Source organism: Cetorhinus maximus, chromosome 25 (assembly GCF_964194155.1).
Source record: "Cetorhinus maximus chromosome 25, sCetMax3.hap1.1, whole genome shotgun sequence".
Classification (NCBI taxonomy): domain Eukaryota; kingdom Metazoa; phylum Chordata; class Chondrichthyes; order Lamniformes; family Cetorhinidae; genus Cetorhinus; species Cetorhinus maximus.
In genome coordinates, this window is record NC_135903.1 from 46,114,436 (window position 1) to 46,137,694 (window position 23,259).

General features: G+C 46.0%; 1 protein-coding gene across 1 annotated transcript in view; it reads left to right on the forward strand.

Annotated features, from left to right (window-relative positions):
- Positions 1 to 21,945, forward strand: part of LOC144668101 (corticotropin-releasing factor receptor 1) — a 233,317-nt gene extending 211,372 nt beyond the window's left edge. Inside the window, exon 12 of the mRNA XM_078529890.1 lies at positions 20,780 to 21,945. Within this exon, the coding sequence (XP_078386016.1) occupies positions 20,780 to 20,920 (141 nt within the window). The 3' untranslated portion in view covers positions 20,921 to 21,945. The remainder of the gene's footprint in view (positions 1 to 20,779) is intronic.
- The last annotated feature ends 1,314 nt before the right edge of the window (positions 21,946 to 23,259 follow it).

Consider the following 23,259-nt stretch of genomic DNA (forward strand, 5'->3'; position numbering starts at 1 on the left):
GGGTGTTTGGGACTTGATGTGCTGTGGCAAAACTCCCAGTCCTGTGCAAATTTGCAAAACTCAGTGCCTGAGAATTGTGGACCGTTACCTGAGATGAGCACTTCAGGTATGCTGTGGCGAGCAAAAATCAATGTTAAGTTAGTTATTTCAGTGATGCTCTTCCTATCATTTCTCAGCAGCACAGACTCAAAAAGCTTTGAGTAATAATCTCCTGCTGGTCGGTACTCACTGTTGTCCAATGTGAACAGGTCCACTCCAATTTTCAGCCAGGGCCTCTCTGGAACACTGTGGGGTTGAAGTGGTTCTTTTTGTAGTGATTTACTGTACTTTTGGCACACTGCACACGCATTCACCATTTCCCCGATTTGTGCTCCCATTCCAGGCCAACACATTACATCTCGAGCTCTTCCCCTGCATGTTTGGATGCCGAGGTGACTTTCATGTATGCGTTGCAGCATTTCTTTCCTCAGTGTTGCAGGAATTACGGGGCAGAATTTTCCGTTTGATGAGCAGGGGTGTGGGCCCTGCATGCCCACGAGTAAAATGATACGTGGTGATATCGGGCAAGCATCCCAATGTCACCGTGTGCCATCAGCATATTTCGTGCGATGAAGTTTGACGCGTACCCGCCATTAATTAACGGGCCACTTAAGGCCCTTTAGTCTTCAATCGACGCTGACTTTTTGGTGCCCGCGCGATCTTCAGGTCGGCGCAAGGGGCAGGCGGGTAGGAGACATTTGCATTAACCTCATCCAAGGGCAGGATAAGAGGGTTTAGTGGGGTCATGAATCTGCTCTGTGAAGTATTTCTTGGTGAAAGTTTTTCAAACTTGCCTGTGTGATCTGCAGTAGTTCAGAACGCATCCCAGCAGCTTCTTCTGGACCCTTAACCTCCAGGTCAGCACTTTGCAGTGAGGAATCTTTTCTGGGCCTGCAGGTTTCAGGAAGCCTTCCCTTAGCCTGGGAATGGGAGCTGATCTGTCCTCTAAGGAGGAAGGGAGGGCTGGAAGTGGGAGGAGGCCAGAAGTGCACATTCAGCCTCCAGGGGAGCCACCTTTGGGAGGACAGGCGCAGGCACAAGGAGTGCAGGGCCAAGAGGTAGTCCAAGGCGGAAGGGGCCGCTATCCTGCTGCCAGGGTATACAGGCGGCGAAGCAGCTACCTCAATATGTCTGAGGTGCAATGCCGAAGGAGGCTCCGACTGTCAAGCGAGACAGTCAACTATATCTGTCAGATGATTGCCCTGAGATCTCCGCTTACTGTGTGGGTGGACACCCCATGCAAGTGGCTCTGAAGGTCATAGCTGCCCTCAACTTCTATGCCTCTGGCTCTTTCCAGGGCTCAGTGGGTGATCTTTGCACTGTCTCCCAATCAGCTGTCCACACTTGTGTCAAGCAGGTCACAGACGCTCTGTTCAGGCGTGCATTGAGGTTCATCCACTACCGTTGGGACCAGGCAAGTCAGACACAGTGAGCCAGAGGCTTCGCGGCCATTGCTGGCTTCCCCCGTGTCCAGGGTGCTATAGACTGTACACATGTGGCCATCAAGGCGCCAGCGGGTGAGCCCGGTGCCTTCGTCAACAGGATGGGCTCCCACTCCATGAACGTGCAGATAGTGTGTGATCACAGGATGCTGATTCTACAAGTCTGTGCAAGGTACCCAGGCAGCTCCCACGATGCCTACGTCCTGAGACACTCCCAGGTGTCGGGGCTCTTCAGTGCTCCAGCCCGGCTGGATGGATGGCTGCTGGGTGACAAGGGCTGTCCCCTCAGAAGGTGGCTCATGACGCCTCTCCACCATCCAAGAACAGAAGCTGAGCAACGTTACAATAGGAGCCACGGCACCACAAGGGCTGTGGTGGAGAGAGCCATCGGTCTTCTCAAGATGCGCTTCTGATGCCTGGACCGCTCAGGGGGCGCCCTCCAATACCCCCCAGATCGTATCTCGGTGATAGTGGTTGCATGCTGCGCTCTCCACAATCTTACGCTGGAAAAGGGGGGACGCTGTGGACGATGAAGACATCAACGCAGTGTCTGCGGCTGCACATGATGAGTCCAGCAGTGAGTCCGAGGATGAGCACATACAGGGAAATGCTGAGGGGGGAGACGCTGACCCGGGCATACTCCAGGGAGGCAGGGACACCCGGGAGGCTTTAATCCAATGAACCTTCAGCTAGAACACCACAGATGGACCCCCAGGACAAGCCTGGGCTGCCGCCTTGATACTCGACACCAAGTGCAAAATCTGCCAGGTGAGCAGCACTAACTAAGGGCCTGGTACATAAAGCTGAATGTCCAACAAATCACTCATTACACTTTTCTCAAACATACACATACACAGGCACCCTCAGCCATGGTCACACATCTGGCATTTAATGTGTGAAGCAGAAGTTATCACAAATTGAAAACAATAGTGTAAACAATCAAAAAGAAATCATAAGGACCTAATCTCAGGCCAACACAAAAGCACCAGTGAAAAACTCATGGTGTGCCTAAGGTGCCTTATGTTTTTATTTCCAGGTGCTACGTCTTGGTGCTGCCCCATCGTTCGGAGTGGTTTGTGAGCCAGCCTGCGGACTCTGCTGTCCTGTTGGCCTCGGTGACCTTGGCAGCCGTCCTCTGGCCCATGGAGCCTGTGCTGGGCCCGCCTGGGAGGGAGCGGCCAGTTCTGCAGCCGTCGCAGCCTCACCAGATGATACGGTCACTGGGAGAAGGGGCGGATGAGCTGCCGCCCTCATCCGGAGCGCCCCAAGAGGAGCCTACAGAGATGCCAGGCAGCTGCTGCGCCAACGTGAGGTTTCTTCGGACCTCCCTGCTCACCGTGGATGGATGGGCAACAAGCTGGGAAGCTTGATGCCAACACCATCTCCCACACTGGCACTGACCAGCTGAGGTCAATGCCGATGTGAGGGCTTGCTGGTCAGAGCGCATCCCCAGGAAGCCCTGATTGGTCTCCTGGAGTAAGCTCTCCATGAGAGCCGCCACTCTCTCCATGGAGGACACATGGCGCTCGCCCATGAGGCTCATTGCTTCAGCAAACGTCCGCATGGACTCCTCCACCATGGACACCATGCCAAGCATAGCCTCATGTACCTCCCCCAGATGCTCCCACACACCCGGCCACATTTCCTGCACCTGCTGCATCGCAGACAACTCCAGAGGCTCATCATCAGGCACCAACTGAGCATGTGCCTGGTCCCCTGCAGCCCTCTGACTGCTGGCACAATGGGCACTCTCTGTCTCTGCCAGCTCCTCCAGCAAGTGTGAAGTGCCCTCGCCACTGTGTCCCGGGACACTAGCCATTGTTCTAATTCCCACCGAGGTGCCAGTATCTGCGCTAGTGCCTGTGTTGCAGAAATTGTGTGACGCTGGTGAGACTTCAGGCCCCTCAAGTGTAAGAGGGGGCATCTGCTGCTCTTCCTCCCAGCCCTGCTGTAATGATGCTGAAAAGAAGAACAAGGACAATGGATCAATTAGCGTGCAGACACTGACAAACTTCATCCCTGTCCCTCCGGCTCATTATGTGCTCATCCTTCCATAACCAATGGTCCAGTAATGTTGCAACAATAACTATTGTAACAATCATCAGTGTTATGGCTCTTGGGAGGACAATGTGGACCTCACTGTTGGGCTTAAATACCTGGTTGTGACACCCCAGCCTCACCGACACCAGTGGACCTGGGTGCATGGTGCCTCTCCAGTTCAAGGGCCTCCTGCTCGACGCGGCTTAATATAGAGAGCTGTGCCTGGCCGCCTCCAGTCCTCACACGCTCAGCCGCATTATGAGCATTCTTCTCCTGAAAAAGAGAGCAAAGCATTGATTAGGGCAAATTGCACATGGACGTCGTTCGCGCATGGCCCACCCCAACCAGAGTGGGACATATCAGGCCTCCAGTACCTCCTCACCCCGCTGCTCCTGAGCACTCACACAAAGATGCTAGGCCCACCTCCCCCTTGGACACATGCTGCCTACATCACGTTAGGAACCACACAGTATTTCCTTCCATAGCAAGGAGGCGCAGGCACGTGCAGCGTAGAGGGCAGCAGATGGTTCGTTGCCACGCCACCTTGAAGCTCCCCTTCCACCATCTCATCACCCTGACAAGGTCATATCCTGGAGTTCTGAGTCTGCGCCTAGGTACAGCTCCTCCAGGTTGCCGCCAAACCGGTCATGTGGGACTAAGATCAACACATGCTGCAGGGGAAAACTCATCTCCTCATGACCCACTCAGGCTGACCTCAGCATTGGCACCATCTGCTGGCCCACTCAGCAAGGGAAAAATTCCCGCAAAGATTCACTGCAGTCACAACACTAAGACTTGTGGGGGTGGGGGGGGGGGGGGGGTGCCGCAGAGGGTTAAATGCCCAATGCCAACATGGTACCCACCCTAACCTTAACCCTAACCCTAATGGTACTCACCCACCAGAGTGCATCAAATCGTTGAAGTGCTCGCATCACTGGATCCAGGTCTAGCCTGGCCTGCTCCGCTGGCTCACTCTCCAGCCTGGCCTGTCCCGCTGGCCCACCCTCCAGCCTGGCCTGTCCCGCTGGCCCACCCTCCAGCCTGGCCTGTCCCACTGGCTCACTCTCCAGCCTGGCCTGTCCCGCTGGCCCACCCTCCAGCCTGGCCTGCTCCACTGGCTCACTCTCCAGCCTGGCCTGTCCCGCTGGCCCACCCTCCAGCCTGGCCTGCTCCACTGGCTCACTCTCCAGCCTGGCCTGCTCCACTGGCTCACTCCCCAGCCTGGCCTGTCCCGCTGTCCCACCCTGCAGCCTGGCCTGCTCCACTGTCCTACCCTCCAGCCTGGCCTGTCCCGCTAGCCCTCCCTCCAGCCTGGCCTGTCCCGCTAGCCCTCCCTCCAGCCTGGCCTGCTCCGCTGTCCCACCCTCCAGCCTGGCCTGTCCCGCTGTCCCACCCTCCAGCCTGGCCTGCTCCGCTGTCCCACCCTCCAGCCTGGCCTGCTCACTCGAACCCCTCTGCTGCTAGCCATTGTGAGCAGCCTACAAAAGGCTGCCAGGCCTTCTTTTAAACTGAGTGCGGGGTCACCATTGGACCTGGCAGTCTGTGCACGCCCGCCCCCGCCCGCACACTCCCGCTATCCATGGGAGTCGGGAAATACGCATGGCCCGCCCGCGTAAAATGGCGGCGCGGACCCAATCGCAGGCAACAATCCAGTCCACTCCCGCTCCCCCCTTCACCAAACGGAAAATCCTGGCCATGATCTTTTTTCCCTTAAAAAGTATTCCTTCTGCTACATGAAGCTCCTCACGGAAGTCCCCGTGTTCTTGTACAGCAGAAGGGGCTCCGCTCCGATGTGTGGGCCAGTCAGTTTGCACAATCTGCTGCAGTTTTCTCAGGGTGACGTCGTTCTTGGTCACTTCCCTGATCTCATCCAGTTTGGTTATAGCCACAGGTAAGTTCTTTGTCAGCATGTGAACCTGTGCTTCTGTTTCTTTGTCCTCTTTCTCCGTGATGGGGGTAGGTCTGCACGTGACAGAGTGTCTGCGATGTACATTTCCTTGCCCGGTTTGATTTAATTCTGACCTGGTACTTCTGCAGACACATAAATAATCTTTTGATTCTTGGTGGTGCACAGTTCAGGGGCTTTTTATGTGTAGCTTCCAAAGACTTATGATCAGACTCTACCTCCATGTCTTTGCCATAGACAAACTGGTGGAAATGTTCTAGGCCAATCACAATTGCTAGCATTTCTTTCTCTATTTGTGCATATCGCTGCAGTGATTCAGTCATTGCCTATGAAGTGTATGCCACTGGTGACTCATTTTGCAGGTGGACAGCCCCCAGGCCAGTCTTTGAAGTGTTCACTGAGATCTTGACCGGCTGACTGACCAGTCTGAGAGGACACTGGGTCAGTGTTCTCTTTGGACTGGTCAAAGCTTCCTAGTGACTTTGCTCCCAGTGCCATTCCACATCATTTTGTAGAAGTTCTCTGAGAGGTCTGACATGTTTGGAATGAATTTCCCAAGATAGGTCACTATTCCCAAAAACTGCTCCAAGTCTTTCTTATATTCTGGGGGTGGCATGTTTACGACTGCTTTGATTTTACTCGGGTCTGGCTTCAGTCCCTCGCTTGTTCACACGTGCCCCAAGTACTTAATTTCCTGGACACCTGTTTTGCATTTTTCCTTCTTCAACTTTTCCTTTCTCTAGCTCTGGCCAGCACCTGCCTCAGTCTGTGGTCATGTTCTTCTCATGATGCTCCCCAGACCAGCACATCATCAATATAGGTTTCCATGCCATCTAACCCTTCAAACAGCTGCTTCACTGTTCTGTGGAACACTGCCGGAGTTGAATTAATACCAAAAGGTAAGCGTAAAAACCTGTATTGCCCGTATGGTGTGTTGAAGGTGCAGAGATAGGAGCTGCGTTCGTCCAGTTTGACCTGTCAGAAGCCTGAACTCGCATCCAAGACTGAATAGTATTTAGCATCAACAAGCTTACACGTGACCTCTTCTACTGTGGGCAGCTGGTAATGCTCTCTTTCTACTGCCTGGTTAGGTCTCTGGGATCCAGGCAGACTCTCAGATTCCCATCTGATTTTTCTACAATTACAATTGGATTAACCCACTTTGTCAGTTTTTCAGTTTTCTTGATGATGTGAAGTTTCTCCATTCTGTTCATCTCTGCTTTCAGTCAGTCTCTCAGCATCACTGGTATTTTCCCGAGCGGGTGTATTTTGAGTGTCACAGTTTCATCAACCTTGATGGTGTCCCTGGGATACATCTTTATAGTCGCTCAGGATGTCATCAGTGGTGACAGCCATTATTCTCTTGATTAGCTTCAGATTTTCACAAGCTTCGTTTCCAACAATGGGTTTTGAATCAGTTTTCACCACTATGAATGGAAGTGCTTGAGACTGTTTTTTGAGTTCACTTTAAGTGTGCACTTGCCTTCTGCAGCAATTTTTTCATGTGTATAAGTAAGCAGCTTGATTTTTGTTTTAGTTAGCTGTTTTTCTTTGCCTATCTTACAATACAGGCTGCTGAGAAAGACGTTTGCTTGTGCACCTTAGTCAAGCTTGAAATTCACCATCATGTCAGCGATTTTGAAATCAATCTTCCATTCGTCTTCTTTGGAATTTGCTGTTACTGCACCAACGAAAAGTTCAGTTTCAGTGTCTGTGCCAGCATCTGCAATCACATGCACTTCGATTTAAACATCTTAGTGAAGTGATTTAGTTTATCACAGTTCTTATACTGCTGTCTGTAGGCTGGGCAACTATGTGGTAAATGCTCTGTCCCTCATCGGCTGCTTTTAAATGTTTTAATACCAGTTTCGTTCTTTTTACCTCAGGTTGTCTATTTGTTCTTTCCTGGGCTGTTTCTGTTTAACTGCATCTAACTGCTTGACTGTGTTTGGTTTATCATCTTCTATCATCTGTGTAATCTGGCATTTCGTTATCTGCCGCTCTGCAGATTTTTATTGCTTTCTCCAGCATGCGATCAACTTCTCTCAAAAGCCATTTTCTCATAGCGTCATTTGCGATCCCACACGTCGCTCTATCTCAGATGAGTGATTCTTCAGACTCTCCAAATTCACCGGATTTAGCTTTCTTTCTCAGCTCAGTTACATACTGACTAATGTTGTCACTGCCTTGCATGCGTGTAAAAAATCGCTACCTTTCATACGTGGTGTTTTTCTTAGGGCTGCAGAAGGCTTCGGATTTTTCCATTATTTCTTTCAAGTCATTTTGTTTCTCATCACTTTCAGTCATGAATGTGTTATAGGCTTCTAAGACTTCTTCCCCTGCTACTTGAAGAAAGATGGAAGACTGCACCTGAGGGTCTTTTTTATCACTTCCCTCCGCTGTGAGGTACAGCTCAAATTGCTGCCGGAACCTCCTCCAGTTTTGGACGAGATTGCCCTCCAAACTGAGCTCTGGGGGTAGGCTGAATCTTCCGGTCGGTGTGCGGGGTCAGGCCCAACACGCCGATGCATAAAATGATGCGCAATGATGTCGGGCGTGCGTCCTGACGTCATCGCAATATTCTGTTCGCGCCGGAGTCGGTTGCGCGCCCGCCAAAATGTCAACGACCTATTAAGGCCATTAAGAATGTAATTGAAGTATTTAAGAACATTGCTCGTCCAACCTTAAGGTTAGCGGCAGGCAAAATCCCCAAGCGGCCTTCACGTTTTTCAGGAAACCTCATCCACGGGCGGGATGAGGTTTCCTGAAGCTTTTATAAAACAATTAAATAAATTTCCTCACCTTTACAAACATGTCCCAACTCGTGTGACACTGTCACATGAGGGGACATGTTTGAATAAATTTTTACATCATTTATTGAAGTTTTTAGTTGTCTATTCAATCTCCCTGAGGCAGCTCCGTGCCTTAGGGAGATTGCTGCGCTCTTTTGTGCGCAAAGTGCAGGTCCCGACTCTCCCTCCTCTCCCCACCCGCACAGGTAGCGCTGAGCATTACGCTGGACAGGCCTTAATTGGCCTGCCCACATAAAATGGTGGCTCGCAGCCGATCGCAGGGGGGCAATCGGCTCCATGCCCATGCCCACTCCCGTCCAGCCTGCCTGCCATAGGAAAAATCCAGGCCCATGTCTTGTTTTTCATTTCAATGATGCACAAACGCCCTTAACATTGTAGCTGAGCTAACTTTATTGATAACACATTTTCCTTACATAAACACATATCTGCAGTGTCTGAACCTTATCAAGACAGGCTCCAACATGCACTATCTGACCTTCAACCCCCAGGCCAGGTGACTGAGTATATAGCACAGAGTACCGTTTAGTATTTAATACTGGAGTCCACTACCACAATCAGCTATTATCAGACACAGTTATGTCACGGCAAAAACATTCGGTTCCCCCTGCAGGCCATGTTCTGTGATGATGCACCGCATCTGACACGTTTTACAATAGTGGGGTGGGTCCTTCTTGCCCCTTTGGCAGTTTTGGCGGGCTTTATCCTGGGATATGTAGTGGGAGGGGCTCCCAACTTTGGGCCTACATACAGGATCAACCTGCCCCGAGCCTCCATGCTGCCCTGGATTGCACCCTGAGTCTGATGTCTGCGTCTGCTCCACCTGCAACTCTAAAGTTGAATAGGTTATGGATTTCAAAAGGCCTGACCTGATCCGTTGCAAAGAAACCCATGCTTGGAGGCTCCCTAATTGCAAATGCTAGGGAATTGATACAAATCATTGACAGAGGAATCAGTTGATGCACGTCGGCTCCTCTGGTCGAACCTTGTACCCTCTTTCGCCAAATTATTTTTTAGAGCTGAAGTGCTTATTGAGGGTGCCCATAACCTCACTGTGTGATACCGAGGACTTTTAGACCTCATCAGCTATGGCCCCCACTGCATATGAAAGTGTACTGGCCTGGTGTTTCTGAGGTGTTCTATGTAACCCTGAAGCCATTCAGAACTTTCCAAACTACTTCTTTCAGAGCTCCCATCGCTGTCCTTGTTATGGACTCTGATGTGTTGGAAAGGTTGCGGAAGGTGTAGTGGGTGCTTAGTGGCGATCGACATTGTGTCTCTCATGGTGCCCTCATCACAGTACACCACAGTTTCTCAGATGTAATCTTCGTAGCTGCAAAGTCAATTTCCTTCTTTCACTGGTTGCCACTCATGGACTGCTGATCCACAGCTGCAGTTTGTTAGACTGTGGCCTCCAGTGCTGCTACCATGTTTGGGTGAGGTCTTACCTAGGCTACAAGCATCTTGAGATAGGTGATATAGTTTTCCCAAAACTATTTGTTTACACTATTTATAAGGAGCACATGCTAATCAGGACACAGATTGTTCTGCGTCTAGCTCTCTTGGAATCTCTCAGTCATCTGATCCCTGATGTCACAGTTATGTCATTAATATCATCATGGTCTCACTAATATAACCATTAACTCATTACTCTACAATTAACACTTCCCTTCACCTTGTATCACACAACAGATTAATTATTTGCAAAGCTTGCAATAAGATATCCCGAAACTGTAGGCCTGTTCTTGTTTCTCATCAAAAAAGCTTGAACTACACTCATCTATTCAGGCATTTGAAAATGTCAATGGCCCACTCTGATCTCACACACACTTCCAGAAGATCCCCAACAATATTTGATTTGCATTTCCCAACCCTCGATTATGTTTCAGCCTATAACTCACTCCCAGGTTTTGTTATTCAATATAGAAATCCCCCAAACATCTCGACTAGTTACCAGCCTGTAACTGACTCCTGGGTGTCTCTTATTCTATATATATATAAATTAGCAGAACTCCTCAATTAGTTTCCAGTCAGTAACTCATTTACAGCTATTTGTTATTTTATATATAAACCAGTTGGTCATGTCTATTAGATTCCAGACTACTGGTTTTACTGTAATTAAAACTCACCTGGACCATTCAATTAGATTCGAGCCCATACCTCAATCCAGATTATATGTCATCCAAAACTCCCGATTAGATTCCATTGACAACCTGTTAACTGTCATTGTATGTATAAAACAATTGATCCCTTCAATTCGGTTCGTCTATAACTCCGGTTGGTCTTTTCTTCTGAAACTTGCCATTTGAGACATCATCCCTTTAGAGCTGGATGCTCAGCTTCAAGAAACTATTTTAAAACAAATGAGGAAAGGGCATTAGCTTATCAATGCCCATTCCACAAGTGTCCGAACTAAGACACCCAGCTACACTTTGAATTTAGCTGCACTGTTTCTGTTGTTACAACCACAGCCGATGTTATTCACTGAGCAAGACAAATCCCAGGCGGAAACTTGTCTTACTAATCAGAACCATTATTTTTGTATTTTGAAAATGAGGGAAAGAACTACTGATCACAGAAGCATAGAATCCCAATAACACTTTTATGATTTTAAAATTAAAGGTTTATTAACAAGATGAAAACAAGCACACAAGATTAAAGTTACACAGTTAACACAGTCTGACCAAACATCCCCTCCAAAAAATCCACTTGGTCAGAACACACAAGTAAACTAGTTGGGAACAGCCCCCTTATGGATTTTTAATCATAAAAATCCAGTAATATTACCCCAAGGCATAACTGCTGTCGCTTTAGTAAAGGCCATATGACTTCTCACTCTCTTTCACTCTGCTGTGGAAATTCAAGAAAGTTCAGAAAACAAACTGCTTTCTGAAACAAAGACTTTCCTGGTCTCACTGGGTGGCCATTTCAGATTGCAGACCTTTTCTCAGCACAGAGCCAGTCTCACGGCATCTGTCCCACACAGCCACCCCAAACTCAGCTCAACATCTTTCCTTAAATATCCTTTTCCACTTTCATCTTAGAATCCATTATCCTCGGCACTTTTTTGAATGCAACTTTTCTAAAATATAGAAATCTTTCATGTTTTCCTATTGCCTCCACTTTCAGGTCAAATAAAATGTAATAACCTTTTCTTGTTTATTTATGAAAACTTTGTAAGTTGTAAAAGTCCATTGTCACTTCTAAACTCCACTTTGAAATCTATCAGCTGAAAAGTCAAGTCCTTACTTATCTGATAATGAAAATTTTAAAAATGCAATTTATTCACTTGAAAATCCAAATTCACCATAGCCTCTCATGACAAATGCATGCATCTAGATTTTTAACCCTTTAATCTCTCACCTCTCACAGACAAGCTGCCTGTATACACCTTCCCCCCAGTATAATTAATCATGGGGACACACACACAGAATATCACCATATCCCCAAAATATTAAAATAAAACATCCATGTTCATACCTCCTTCAGTTAAATAAATGAAATATAATATTTCAAAAAGTCTTTTTCAATTTCTCAACCCACTTCGTATTACTTACTAGACAAAAAAAAAAGATTACACTTTGGTCGACATGCATCAACCATGAAAGTAGATAGAATTCTTTTGTAAGATTAAAATTCATTCCAGTCCATTCTCAATTTCCTTTTGAATTTAAGCTCTTGACAACGTATCTGCAATTATATTCTCACACCAGCTATATGTGTATTTTTTAAATTGAATGGTTGCAATAACAAACTGTTCTGGAATAATCTGGTGTTTTTGTCTCAAAGCTTTTCCAGAAACTTCAAAGAATTTTGGTCAGTACATACAACTCTCACAGAATCACACAGTGCAGAAGAGGCCCTTCAGCCCATCGAGTCTGCACCAACACATGAGAAACACTTGACCTACCTACCTAATCCCATTTACTAGCACTTGGCCCATATCCTTGAATGTTATGACGTGCCAAGTGCTCATCCAGGTACTTTTTAAAGGATGTGAGGCAACCCGACTCCACCAGCCTCCCAGGCAGCGCATTCCAGACCGTCACCACCCTCTGGGTAAAAAAGTTTTTCCGCACATCCCCCCTAAACATCCTGCCCCTCACCTTGAACTTATGTCCCCTCGTGACTGACCCTTCAACTAAGGGGAACAGCTGCTCCCTATCCACCCTGTCCATGCCCCTCATAATCTTGTACACCTCGATCAGGTCGCCCCTCAGTCTTCTCTGCTCCAACGAAAACAACCCAAGTCTATCCAACCTCTCTTCATAACTTAAGTGTTTCATCCCAGGCAACATCCTGGTGAATCTCCTCTGCACCCACTCCAGTGCAATCACATCCTTCCTATAATATGGTGACCAGAACTGCACACAATACTCCAGCTGTGGCCTCACCAAGGTTCTATACAACTCCAACATGATCTCCCTACTTTTGTAATCTATGCCTCGATTAATAAAGGCAAGTGTCCCACATGCCTTTTTCACCACCCCACTGACATGCCCCTCCGCTTCCAGAGATCTGTGGACACACACGCCAAGGTCCCTTTGTTCCTCAGAACCTCCTAGTGTCATGCTGTTCATTGAATACTTCCTTGTCAAATTACTCCTTCCAAAGTGTATCACCTCACACTTTTCAGGGTTCAATTCCATCTGCCACTTATCTGCCCATTTGACCATCCCGTCTATATCTTACTGTAGCCCAAGACACTCAACCTCACTGTTAACCACCCAGCCAATCTTTTTGTCATCCGCAAACTTACTAATCCCACCCCCCACATAGTCATCTATATCGTTTATATAAATTACAAATAATCGAGAACCCAGCACAGATCCCTGTGGTACGCCACTGGACACTGGCTTCCAGTCACTAAAGCATCCTTCTGTAATCACCCTCTGTATCCGACAACTAAGCCAATTTTGAATCCATCTTATCAAATTACCCTGTATCTCATGTGCATCTGCCGTCTTTATAAGCCTCCCAAGTGGGACCTTGTCAAAGGCTTTGCTGAAATCCATATAAACTACATCAACTGCACTACCCTCATCTACACATCTGGTCACCTTCTCAAAAAATTCAATCAAATTTGTTAGGCATGACCTCCCTCTGACAAAGCCATGCTGACTATCCCTGATCAAACCTTGCCTCTCCAAGTGGAGATAGATTCTCTCCTTCACAAGTTTCTCCAATCGTTTCCCTACCAATGACGTGAGATTCACTGGTCTGTAGTTCCCTGGCTTCTCGCTTCAACCCTTCTTAAATAGCGGAACCAAATTAGCTGTTCTCCAGTCCCCTGTGGCCAGAGAGGAATTAAAGATTTGGGTCAGAGCCCCTGCGATCTCCTCCCTTGCCTCCCTCAGAAATCTGGGACACAAATCATCCAGACCTGGAGATTTGTCCACTTTTAAGCCTGCCAACACCTCCAATACCTTGTCACTCCCTATATCAATTTGCTTAAGAACCTCGCAGTCTCTCTCCCTGAGTTTGATACCTTCATCCTCATTCTCTTGAGTGAAGAGGGATGTGAAGTATTCATTCAACACTCTACCGATGTCCTCTGGCTCCACCCATAGATTGCCCCCTTGGTCTCTAATGGGCCTTACTCTTTCCCTGGTTATCCTCTTCCCATTGATATACTTACAGAATATCTTGGGATTTTCCCTACTTTTATCAGCCAGAGCTTTCTCATATCCCCTCTTTGCTCTCCTAATTGCTTTCTTAAGCTCCACCCTGCACTTTCTGTACTCCACTAATGCCTCTGCTGATTTGCTTCCCTTGTACCTGCTAAAAGCCTCTCTTTTCCTTCTCATTGTAACCTGAATATCTCTGGTCATCCATTGTTCTCTGGGCTTGTTACTCCTTCCTATCACCCTAGAGGGAACATGTTGAGCCTGTGCCCTCCCCATTTCCTTTTTGAACCCCCCCCACTGCTCCTCTGTAGATTTCCCCACAAGTAACTGTTCCCAGTCTACCTTGGCCAGATCCTGCCTTATTTTACTAAAATCTGCTCTCTCCCAATTCAAAACATTTAAAATCCTTCAACACAAAACTCCTGAATTCAGTACTCCCCTTGTATCCATATCCCTTAAATTCACAAATCCCAATTCAATCAAGAAATGTTTAAATCCCGGACAAGCCTCCAAATTGGTTACGATCGTAGCTGATGTTTATCGCTGAGCAAGCCAAATGCCAGAGGGAAACTTATCTTAATGATCATAACCATTTTTTGTATTTTGAAAATGAGGGAAAGAATTACTGATCACAGAAGCATAGAATCCCAGTGAAACTTCGAAAAGTTTTATCAACAAGAAGAAAAAACCCTCAGGCACACAAGATTAAAGTTACACCGTTAAAACAGTCTTACCAAACATCCCCCACCCCCCCAAAACTCCACCTGGTCAGAACACACAAGTAAACTATTTGGGAATAGCTTCTTTATAGATTTTTAAACATAAAATCCAGTAATGTTACCCCAAGGCAAAACTGCTATCACTTTAGTAAAGAGACACCACACAACCTCTCACTCTCTTTCACTCTGCTGTGAAAATCCGAAAAAGTTTTGAAAGCAAACTGCTTTCTGAAAACAAGGACTTGTCTGGTCTCACTGGGTGGCTGTTTCAGATTTCAGACCTTTTCTCAGCACAGAGCTCGTCTCAGGACATCTGTCCCACACAGTCACCCCCAACTCAGCTCAACATCTTTCCTTCACTATCCTTTCCCCTTTCATCTTAAAATCTGTTGTTCTCAGCACTTCTTTGAACTCAACTTTTCCAAAACAGAAAAACCTTTCATGTTTTCCTATCGTCTCCACTTTTGGTTCAACTAAAATTTAATAACCTTCCCTTGTTTATTCATGAAATCTTTATTAGTTGTAAAAGTACCTTGTCACTTCTAAACTCCTCTTTGAAATTTAACAGCTGAAAAGTCAAGTCCTTACTTATCTGATAATGAAAATTCTTAAAACCTAACCTATTTACTTGAAAATCCAACTTCACCATAGCCTCCTATTACAAATGCATGCATCTAGCAACTTCACCCTTTTTATCCCTCAAATCTCACACACAGACTGTTTCTATACACCTTCCTCCCAGCTTAATTAATCACGGACACACACACAAATCCTTCTTTACAGAACATCACCGTATTCCCAAAATATTAAAACATCCATCTTCCGAATGTGAAGTATTAGCATGTGAAGCTGTTCGCATCCAGCTCATTGCACTGCTCATTGACAAAGCAAATGCTTGCCTTGCAACATTTTCATGGCTGACTTGTAATAGGTTGTCAAAGTCAATTACAGAATGCAACCAGAAGCACCTCCATTAACAGCTACACAGCAACTTGATGATAGCCCTTAAACATTTCTTTTCAAGTGAGTGCTTTGACCTTTACTAAAATAAAAAGCTGCACTGAGTCACATTCTTAATAATTGACAAGTGCAAATTAACCTTTTACAGTAAATTTGATGATCAGATTAGCACTTATTTAGACATTGCGAGTAATGTTTTAAATAAAAACAGAAAATGCTGGAAATACTCAGCAGGTCAGGCAACAATTTGACTCAGTTGCCACTCCATCAGAAGTTATGGCCCATTATTTAGTAGTATAAGAATAATATTAATGACAGGGATTGTTATGACATAGCGTTGGTACAGTATTTATGGCAGGGCACATTTTTACTGATGGAAATGAACTTGGAGATGGAGGTCCCAGTTGTCGTGGTCCATGTAAGAACTAAAGCCATGGCTAGAGCTAGAAATGGTGCTCTGCTGAGAGCATTCGAGGAATTAGTGGCCAAATTAAATTGAAGAAATTCAAGTTTAATAATCTCCAAACTGGAAACTTGAGCCACCCACCCTACAGATAAAGGGTTAAGCAGATTGGAGAATTAAATGCATGGTTGAAACAGAGCTGTGGGAAGAAGTTTTGATAAATGGCACTAGTACTGGTGAAAGAGGAAGCTGTGCCATTAGGATGGGCTCCACTGAAACTGGGTTTAAATTGGTGCCCTGATAAATTGTATGGGCTGTGGGTAGGGCTTTAATTTATAGGACAATGGATAGGGCTTTAAACTAACAGGGAAGGGCAAGAGACAGACGCAGTAAGATTTAGAAATCCAAAGCAAAAGGTCACAGCAATATTGTAGCAATTTGGGTAAAGAAAAACAGTGTAGCAGAAAGGGACTGAGAGTTTAACAGGAATAGTGCATCAGTAAATAAGTCCATGTAAATTATAGTGATAACAATATAAAATTAAGGGCTTGTAATAAACTTGGAGTGCAGGATGGGTTTCTTGTAAGAAGCAATAAACTTTATTTACAGACTCCTGATGAGGTTATGTGCTTGTTCCAAGACCAACGATAGAAAGCTCGGCCCCGAAGATACCCCGTGCTTGGGGCTGATTCGTCTGTACAGTCACATGATCCCCATAACAGTAAGAAAAGGTTTAACTTACAATTACTACATCCCTCCCCCTTTAATTTTGTTTTCGCCTCTTATTTACAAAACATCTTAACCCATATCATATACAATTATATACAGTTCTTGCAATTAGAGATTTAGTTTTTGAGGAGTGTTTCTGATTCGGGTAGAGCAACGCAACTCTACACCTGGAGATTCTCCCATTGGATCGACTTGCACAGGAACTGCAGCATCAGGAGCATCCTTAGGCAATGGCAGTTCAGAATTATTTACTTCAACAGAGACATCGGGTATGTCTATTCTGTGTCAATCTGGCACTTCAGGGGTTAAAGGTTCGGTTTCAGGTGGATTAACTGGTTGTTGGAGGGTTTCTTGACTTCTGAGATGATCCACATGTTTCCTAACAATCCTCTTTTCCACTCCTACTTGATAAGATAAAGTTCCTGTTTCAGAGACGAATGTACCAGGGACCCATCTCGGTCCCGTTGCAAAATTTTGTACAAAAACTGTCCCTCCCGTAGCAAACTCTCAACCTTTACTGTGAACGCCATGATTCACTTTCTGTCTACCTTGGTTTTGCTCCACCCTCCCCTCTAAATTAGGGAATACTAGACTCAATCTTATACAAAGTTGGCGCTACCTTAACAATTCTGAAGGTGTTTTTCCAGTGGTCGCATGAGGAGTTGTGCGATAGCTGAACAGGAATCTTGAAATTTATGTTTCTAATGTTCCCACTGATAGTTTCTAACAGTGGTTTGTGATCTGACACTATGGCAAAGAGTCGATCATGCAAATATTGATGGAACTTCTTTACTCCACATCCGATAGATAAGCCCTCTGTTTCAATTTGTGAGTAACCTTTCTTGGTTGCAGAAAGGGCTCTGGATACATATCCTACCCTGTGTTTGCCACAGGGTTTTGTCTCATCCTTCATTTTGATTTCACAGTCGGCCAAATTTTCTCTAGTGAAATCGTAACTTGGTTCAGTTTTCCTGGCCTTCAGATTGTGTAGGGAATAAACGTAAGCCTCAGTAACTTCTGGCTCATCTCTATTGTGTACTTCATTTAACTTGGCCTGCTATCTGAATGGCTGCCTTGATCTAGTCCTGGCACTGTTTAATAACATGCCCTTTTTTGTGGCAGTAGTGGCATTCTGCCTCTTTAAATCTACAGACTTCGGGTGCATGATTCCCCCCACAATGGTAACACTTTAACTTCTGCATTACTGGTGAGCTGCTTCCAGTATTTCTTTTTGTTTTTCTAGTGGTAAGGACCGTGTCCCACTTCGCGGTAACCTCCCTGATCTTCGCGCCATGCCCGGAAACAGGTTCCTGCCCTAACTGCAAATTGGCGCCACGTTGCACACTCAGCAAAGCCTGCGAGTCCCTCTCAGCACTCCCCATTGCTAGCACTATCTCCATGGTGTGCTTCAGGTCTATCTCACTTTCTGCAAGCAAACGGCGCTGAATGGTGTCATCGTTTATGACATAATCACGCAACATGTCGTTTAAAGTATCACCCAAGTCACAGTGCTCCGTTAACTGTTTTAACTTTGTGATGTATGTTGCAGTTGACTCACTGGTGGCCCTTACTTGAGAGTTAAACTTGAATCATTGCATGGCCACTGAAGGTTTAGGCTGAAAATGTCCCTTCACGAGGTTGACTAGCTTGGCGAAGGAGCTGGAATTTGGTACGTTCAGAGCTGTCAAGCTATGGATTAGGTTATATGTTTTGCTTCCTTAGATTCTTAGGGAAATTGCCTTCTGTTTCTCTTCTTCGTTAACTACAAAATAGAAACCTAATCTCTCTATTTATTGACTCCAGTCCTCGATGGATGAGTCGTATGGTCAATTCTGCCAAAGAGAGGCATAGCTGGTGAATACACTTTTCTTTCTTCCCCTAAAATATCGGAATACTCACAATCATGAGGCGAGGTGCTGCGTCAACGCTATCCCATCCTCATCGTCAACTGTAATAAACTTGGAGTGCAGGGCGGGTGTCTTGTAAGAAATAGTAAAGTTTATTTACCAAACTCCTGATGAAGCTACATGCTTGTTCCAAGACCAAGGCTAGAAAGCTCGGCCCCGAAGATTCCCCACGCTTAGGGCTGATTCGTCTGTACAATCATATGATCCCCATAACAGTAAGGAAAGGTTTAACTTACAAGTACTACAGGGCTCTTTATTGGAATGTGTGAAGTAGTCATAAAAAGATAGATGAATTAGTGGCACAAATAGAGATAAATGGGTTTGATATAACAGCATTGCAGCCACATGGCTTCAAGGTGACCAAGGTTGGGAAATAAATATTCCAGGGTACACAACATTTTGAAAAGTCAGGCAGAATGGAAAGTAAGGAAGAGCAACCCTGAATGTAAAAGATGACTTAAGGACAGGAGTCGGGTAGGATCTTGGCTCAGAAGATCAGGAAGCAGAATCAATATGTGTGGAGATTAGGAATAATAGAGGTCAGAAAATGCTGGTGGAAGTATTTCACAGGACCCCAAAAAGCAGTTATAGCACTGGGCAGAGCATTAAGCAAAAAATAATTGGAGCTTGTAACAAATATAATACTCACCAGAGTTTATAACCTTTACATAAATTGGCCAAATCAAGTGGGCAAAGGCAACACAAAAGGTGAGTTTGACAATGTTTTCATGAGCTTCCTGGAACAATACATTATGAACCAATCAGAAACAAAGCTATTTTGGATCTAGCATTGAGTCAGTCAGAAATCTCAAACCCTTCTCAAACTCTTTGAGAAAAAGTGATCATAAGACAATTGAATTCCGTATTAAGTTTGAGGCCAACATACTGCAGCTCAAAATCAGAATTTTAAACTTCAACAAAGCCAATTACATAGATATCAAGGACGACCTGGCTACAGTTAATTGGGCAAAAAGACTAAAAGAAATGGTGAAAGAAAGACTAAAGTAAACAGTGGGAACATTTAAAGAAGTGATTCAAAATATTCAGAAAAAGTACATTCCATTTGAAAACCAGAAACTCAGTAATAAAGGTGAGTGGAATGGCCTCATTCTGCACTGTAATAACCTTCGGACTTTATGAAGGGGAGAGAAAACAGGAAACTAAATACCAGTTAACCTGGCATCAGTCATCAGGAAATTGCTGAAATCCTTAAACCATTTAAAACAAAAATGCAGCAAGGTGGCCTCATTACTGTGGCAACAAGAGCAGCTCAGAGACTGGGGATTCTGTGACAAGCAAATCACTTCCTGATTCCCTGCCCACCAACTACAAGGCACAAGTCAGCAATTGTCTGGGTGAGCGCAGTTCCAACAACGCTCAAACCTCAATGCCATCCAGGACAAAGTATCCCATCCCCCACTAGTTCTCCCCCCCTACTTCTTCCACCACCAGTACAGTGACAATACCATCGGCAAGATATACTGCAAGAACTTGACCACTTAACAACACCTTTCAAACCCACAACCTCTACCACCTAGAAGAATGAGGGCACTAAGCACATGGAACACCACAACTGTAAGATCTCCTCCAAAACACACCTTTCTGACCTGAAACTACACCACCGTTCTTTCACTATCACTGTCTCAAAAAAATCCTGGAACTCCCAATAACACCAAATGCAATGGTTCAAGAAAAGACTTACCTTCTCAGGGCAATAAGGGATGGGTAATAAACATTGAATATGAATCACTACTTCCTTTATAAAATCCCTCATGCATGTTAGATTTGGATAAAGAAGTATTTGTTCATTCTGCTCCCTGAATAAGGAACATGTTACTCACTAACAGAGCAGATAGCAACAGAAAGGTCATATTTAGCATTCTGAAAGCACCAAGTTCAAAAACGTATGTTTTTTTTCAGAAATCAAGGTGACTTTTTGGGGAGAGAAGACTTTGTCTCATCTTAAGATAATGATTCTCTCCACAGATACTGCCAGACCTGCTGAGTTTTTTCAGCATTTTCTGTTTTTATTTCACTTTGTTTTATCTGTTGAGGCCTGCTTTTGAGCCAGTATTCAGAGCTAGTAACTGCAATATTGATGCCACACGGAATATTTCACAAGAATGTTCAAACTTCCTTCAATGAAGGTGAATAAAACAGCTCTTCTATTGTCTAATGCTAATGTTTCCTCTCAAAGGTTCGATCTGCTGTGAGAAAAAGATGGCATCGTTGGCAAGACAATCACTCGATCCGGACTCGGGTTGCCAGGGCGATGTCCATTCCAACATCTCCCACCAGAGTCAGCTTCCAGAGCATCAAGCAGACAACAGCTGTCTAAGCACATAGACCTGGAACAAGCTGACTACACCACAACTGTCCCTCCAACTGACCTCAGCTCCCTCTGTCCCTCCAACTAACCCCAGCACCCTCTGTCCATCCAACTAACCCCAGCTCCCTCTGTCCCTCCAACTGACCTCAGCACCCTCTGTCCCTCCAACTGACCTCAGCTCACTCTGTCCCTCCAACTGACCTCAGCACCCTCTGTCCCTCCAACTAACCCCAGCACCCTCTGTCCCTCCAACTGACCTCAGCTCCCTCTATCCCTCCAACCAACCCCAGCTCCCTCTGTCCCTCCAACTGACCTCAGCACTCTCTGTCCCTCCAACTAACCCCAGCTCCTTCTGTCCCTCCATCAAACTGACTCTGGCTCACTATGTCCCTCCAACTAACCCCAGCTCCCTCTGTCCTTCCAACTGACCTCAGGTCACTCCATCTCTCCAGCTGTCCTCAGTTCAATCTGCCCCTCCAATTGACCTCAGATCCCTCCACCTCTCTATCAAATGATTCCGGCTCACTCTGTCCCTCCATCAAACTGTCTCTGGCTCACTCTATCCTTCCAGTTGACCCCAGCTCCCTCAATCCCTCCAAATGACACCAGCTCCCTCTGTCCCTCCAACTGACCCCACCTCACTCTGTCCCTCCACCAAACTGACCCCACCTCACTCTGTCTCTCCGTCAAACTGACCCCAGCTTAGTCTATTCCACCCAGTCCAAGCTTACTTTTGTTGAATATTTAACTGACCGACAATTGTTAAAGGATATATATAGGGTACTTATGCCAACTGGTTGGCCAGCCAAAACCATAATGCCGGACTATCAAAGGAGGAATGAATATCTGCAGACCCAGAGCAAAGTGCAATAGAGTCCGACCGCCACAGCTAACTTCAAATTTCAAGTTCCAGCTCTCCAAAACTCAATTGACCATGTGTTCTTGCCTGGCCACCGAGCTGTCTAATAGGAGCAGTTGTCTGTCTTGTACATCGATAGACATCAAGCTTTTGGAGTTTCGTGCTGCAAGTGTAACAGCGTCATGGTAGAGATTAAAATCGCTTCCTAACCTGTATTATATGTTTTTCTGTGTTAGGTATGGTGAGCATTATTGTTGTCACTTTGACAGTCTGCATTCTCTGTAGTATTTAGAAGCCCTGTCAAGACTGGAAACTGTGGGCACAACAACCAAGATCCATGGAGTCATTTCAGCAACATTGTGTCACTAACCAAGGAAATAGTGTAGAGTTCTAGTGGTAGATACACACCCACTTTTGTATGGCACTAGAAAGATGACGGGCTCAGGAAGTCACTTTGGTTCATATCAGCAGGTCTCCCCATCAGATAGTACAGACAAACTCAGGTCTCCTTTCCCAAGTCCCTTTTCTGTCACCCACTACAGAGTTCATTTTTACCCACTTAGAATGGTAGAATGGAAATCAGAGATGGCCCAGAACGTATCAGTGAAAGTCACATGTCCCTTCAAAAAGGGTGAAACTTAGACCCAGGTGATTTTGAGTTTCAGCTGAATCTGCGACCCAGTTGATCCTGGGCCCATGTTGATTACTTGCCCAGTTGATTCAGTGTTTGAGTTGATTTTGCGTTTGAGACGATTCTGCATTCCAGATGATTCTGTTTTTCAGTTGCCTCAGTGTCCCAGTTGCCTCTGTGTCCCAGTTGACTCAGTGTCCCAGTTGCCTCTGTGTCCCAGTTGCCTCTGTGTCCCAGTTGACTCAGTGTCCCAGTTGCCTCTGTGTCCCAGTTGACTCAGTGTCCCAGTTGACTCAGTTTCCCAGTTGACTCAGTGTCCAAGTGAGTTCTGTGGCAGTTGATTCTGTGTTCCGACTAACTCTCTGTTCCATTGGTTGATTATGTGCCCCAGTGGATTCTGTTTTCCAGTTGCTTCTTTTTCAACTGATTTTTTTGTTCCAGGTGATTCTTTCTCAGAAAATATTGTGTTCCAATGGACTCAATATTCCAGTTCATTCTGTGGCCGGAATCTTTTGTTCTGAAGTCTAAGTTTGGTGGTGGGCGTGGAAGTGGGCGCAGTTTCCATTGAAGGAGCTGACCTCATGCGAGCTTGTGCTGTTCAGCTCATTACGTGTGCACCCGTGTGGAGCTGGTCGAATCTCATAGCGGGAGCAGGCAGGTAGTCCCCACCTTTACCTCATGGGGTCAAAGGTCTGGGTGCCATATTTAAAGAGCATCTGGACAGCCATTCATTCATTGCAGACCAGGAGCTTCAGTCTCTCTGCCCTTCAAGGCCCTCATCATCGAGAATGTCCCAGGGCTCCACGGTTTAGTGAAGCCTCTCTGAAGATTCTCCTGCAAGCCAGTCAAGAAAGGCAG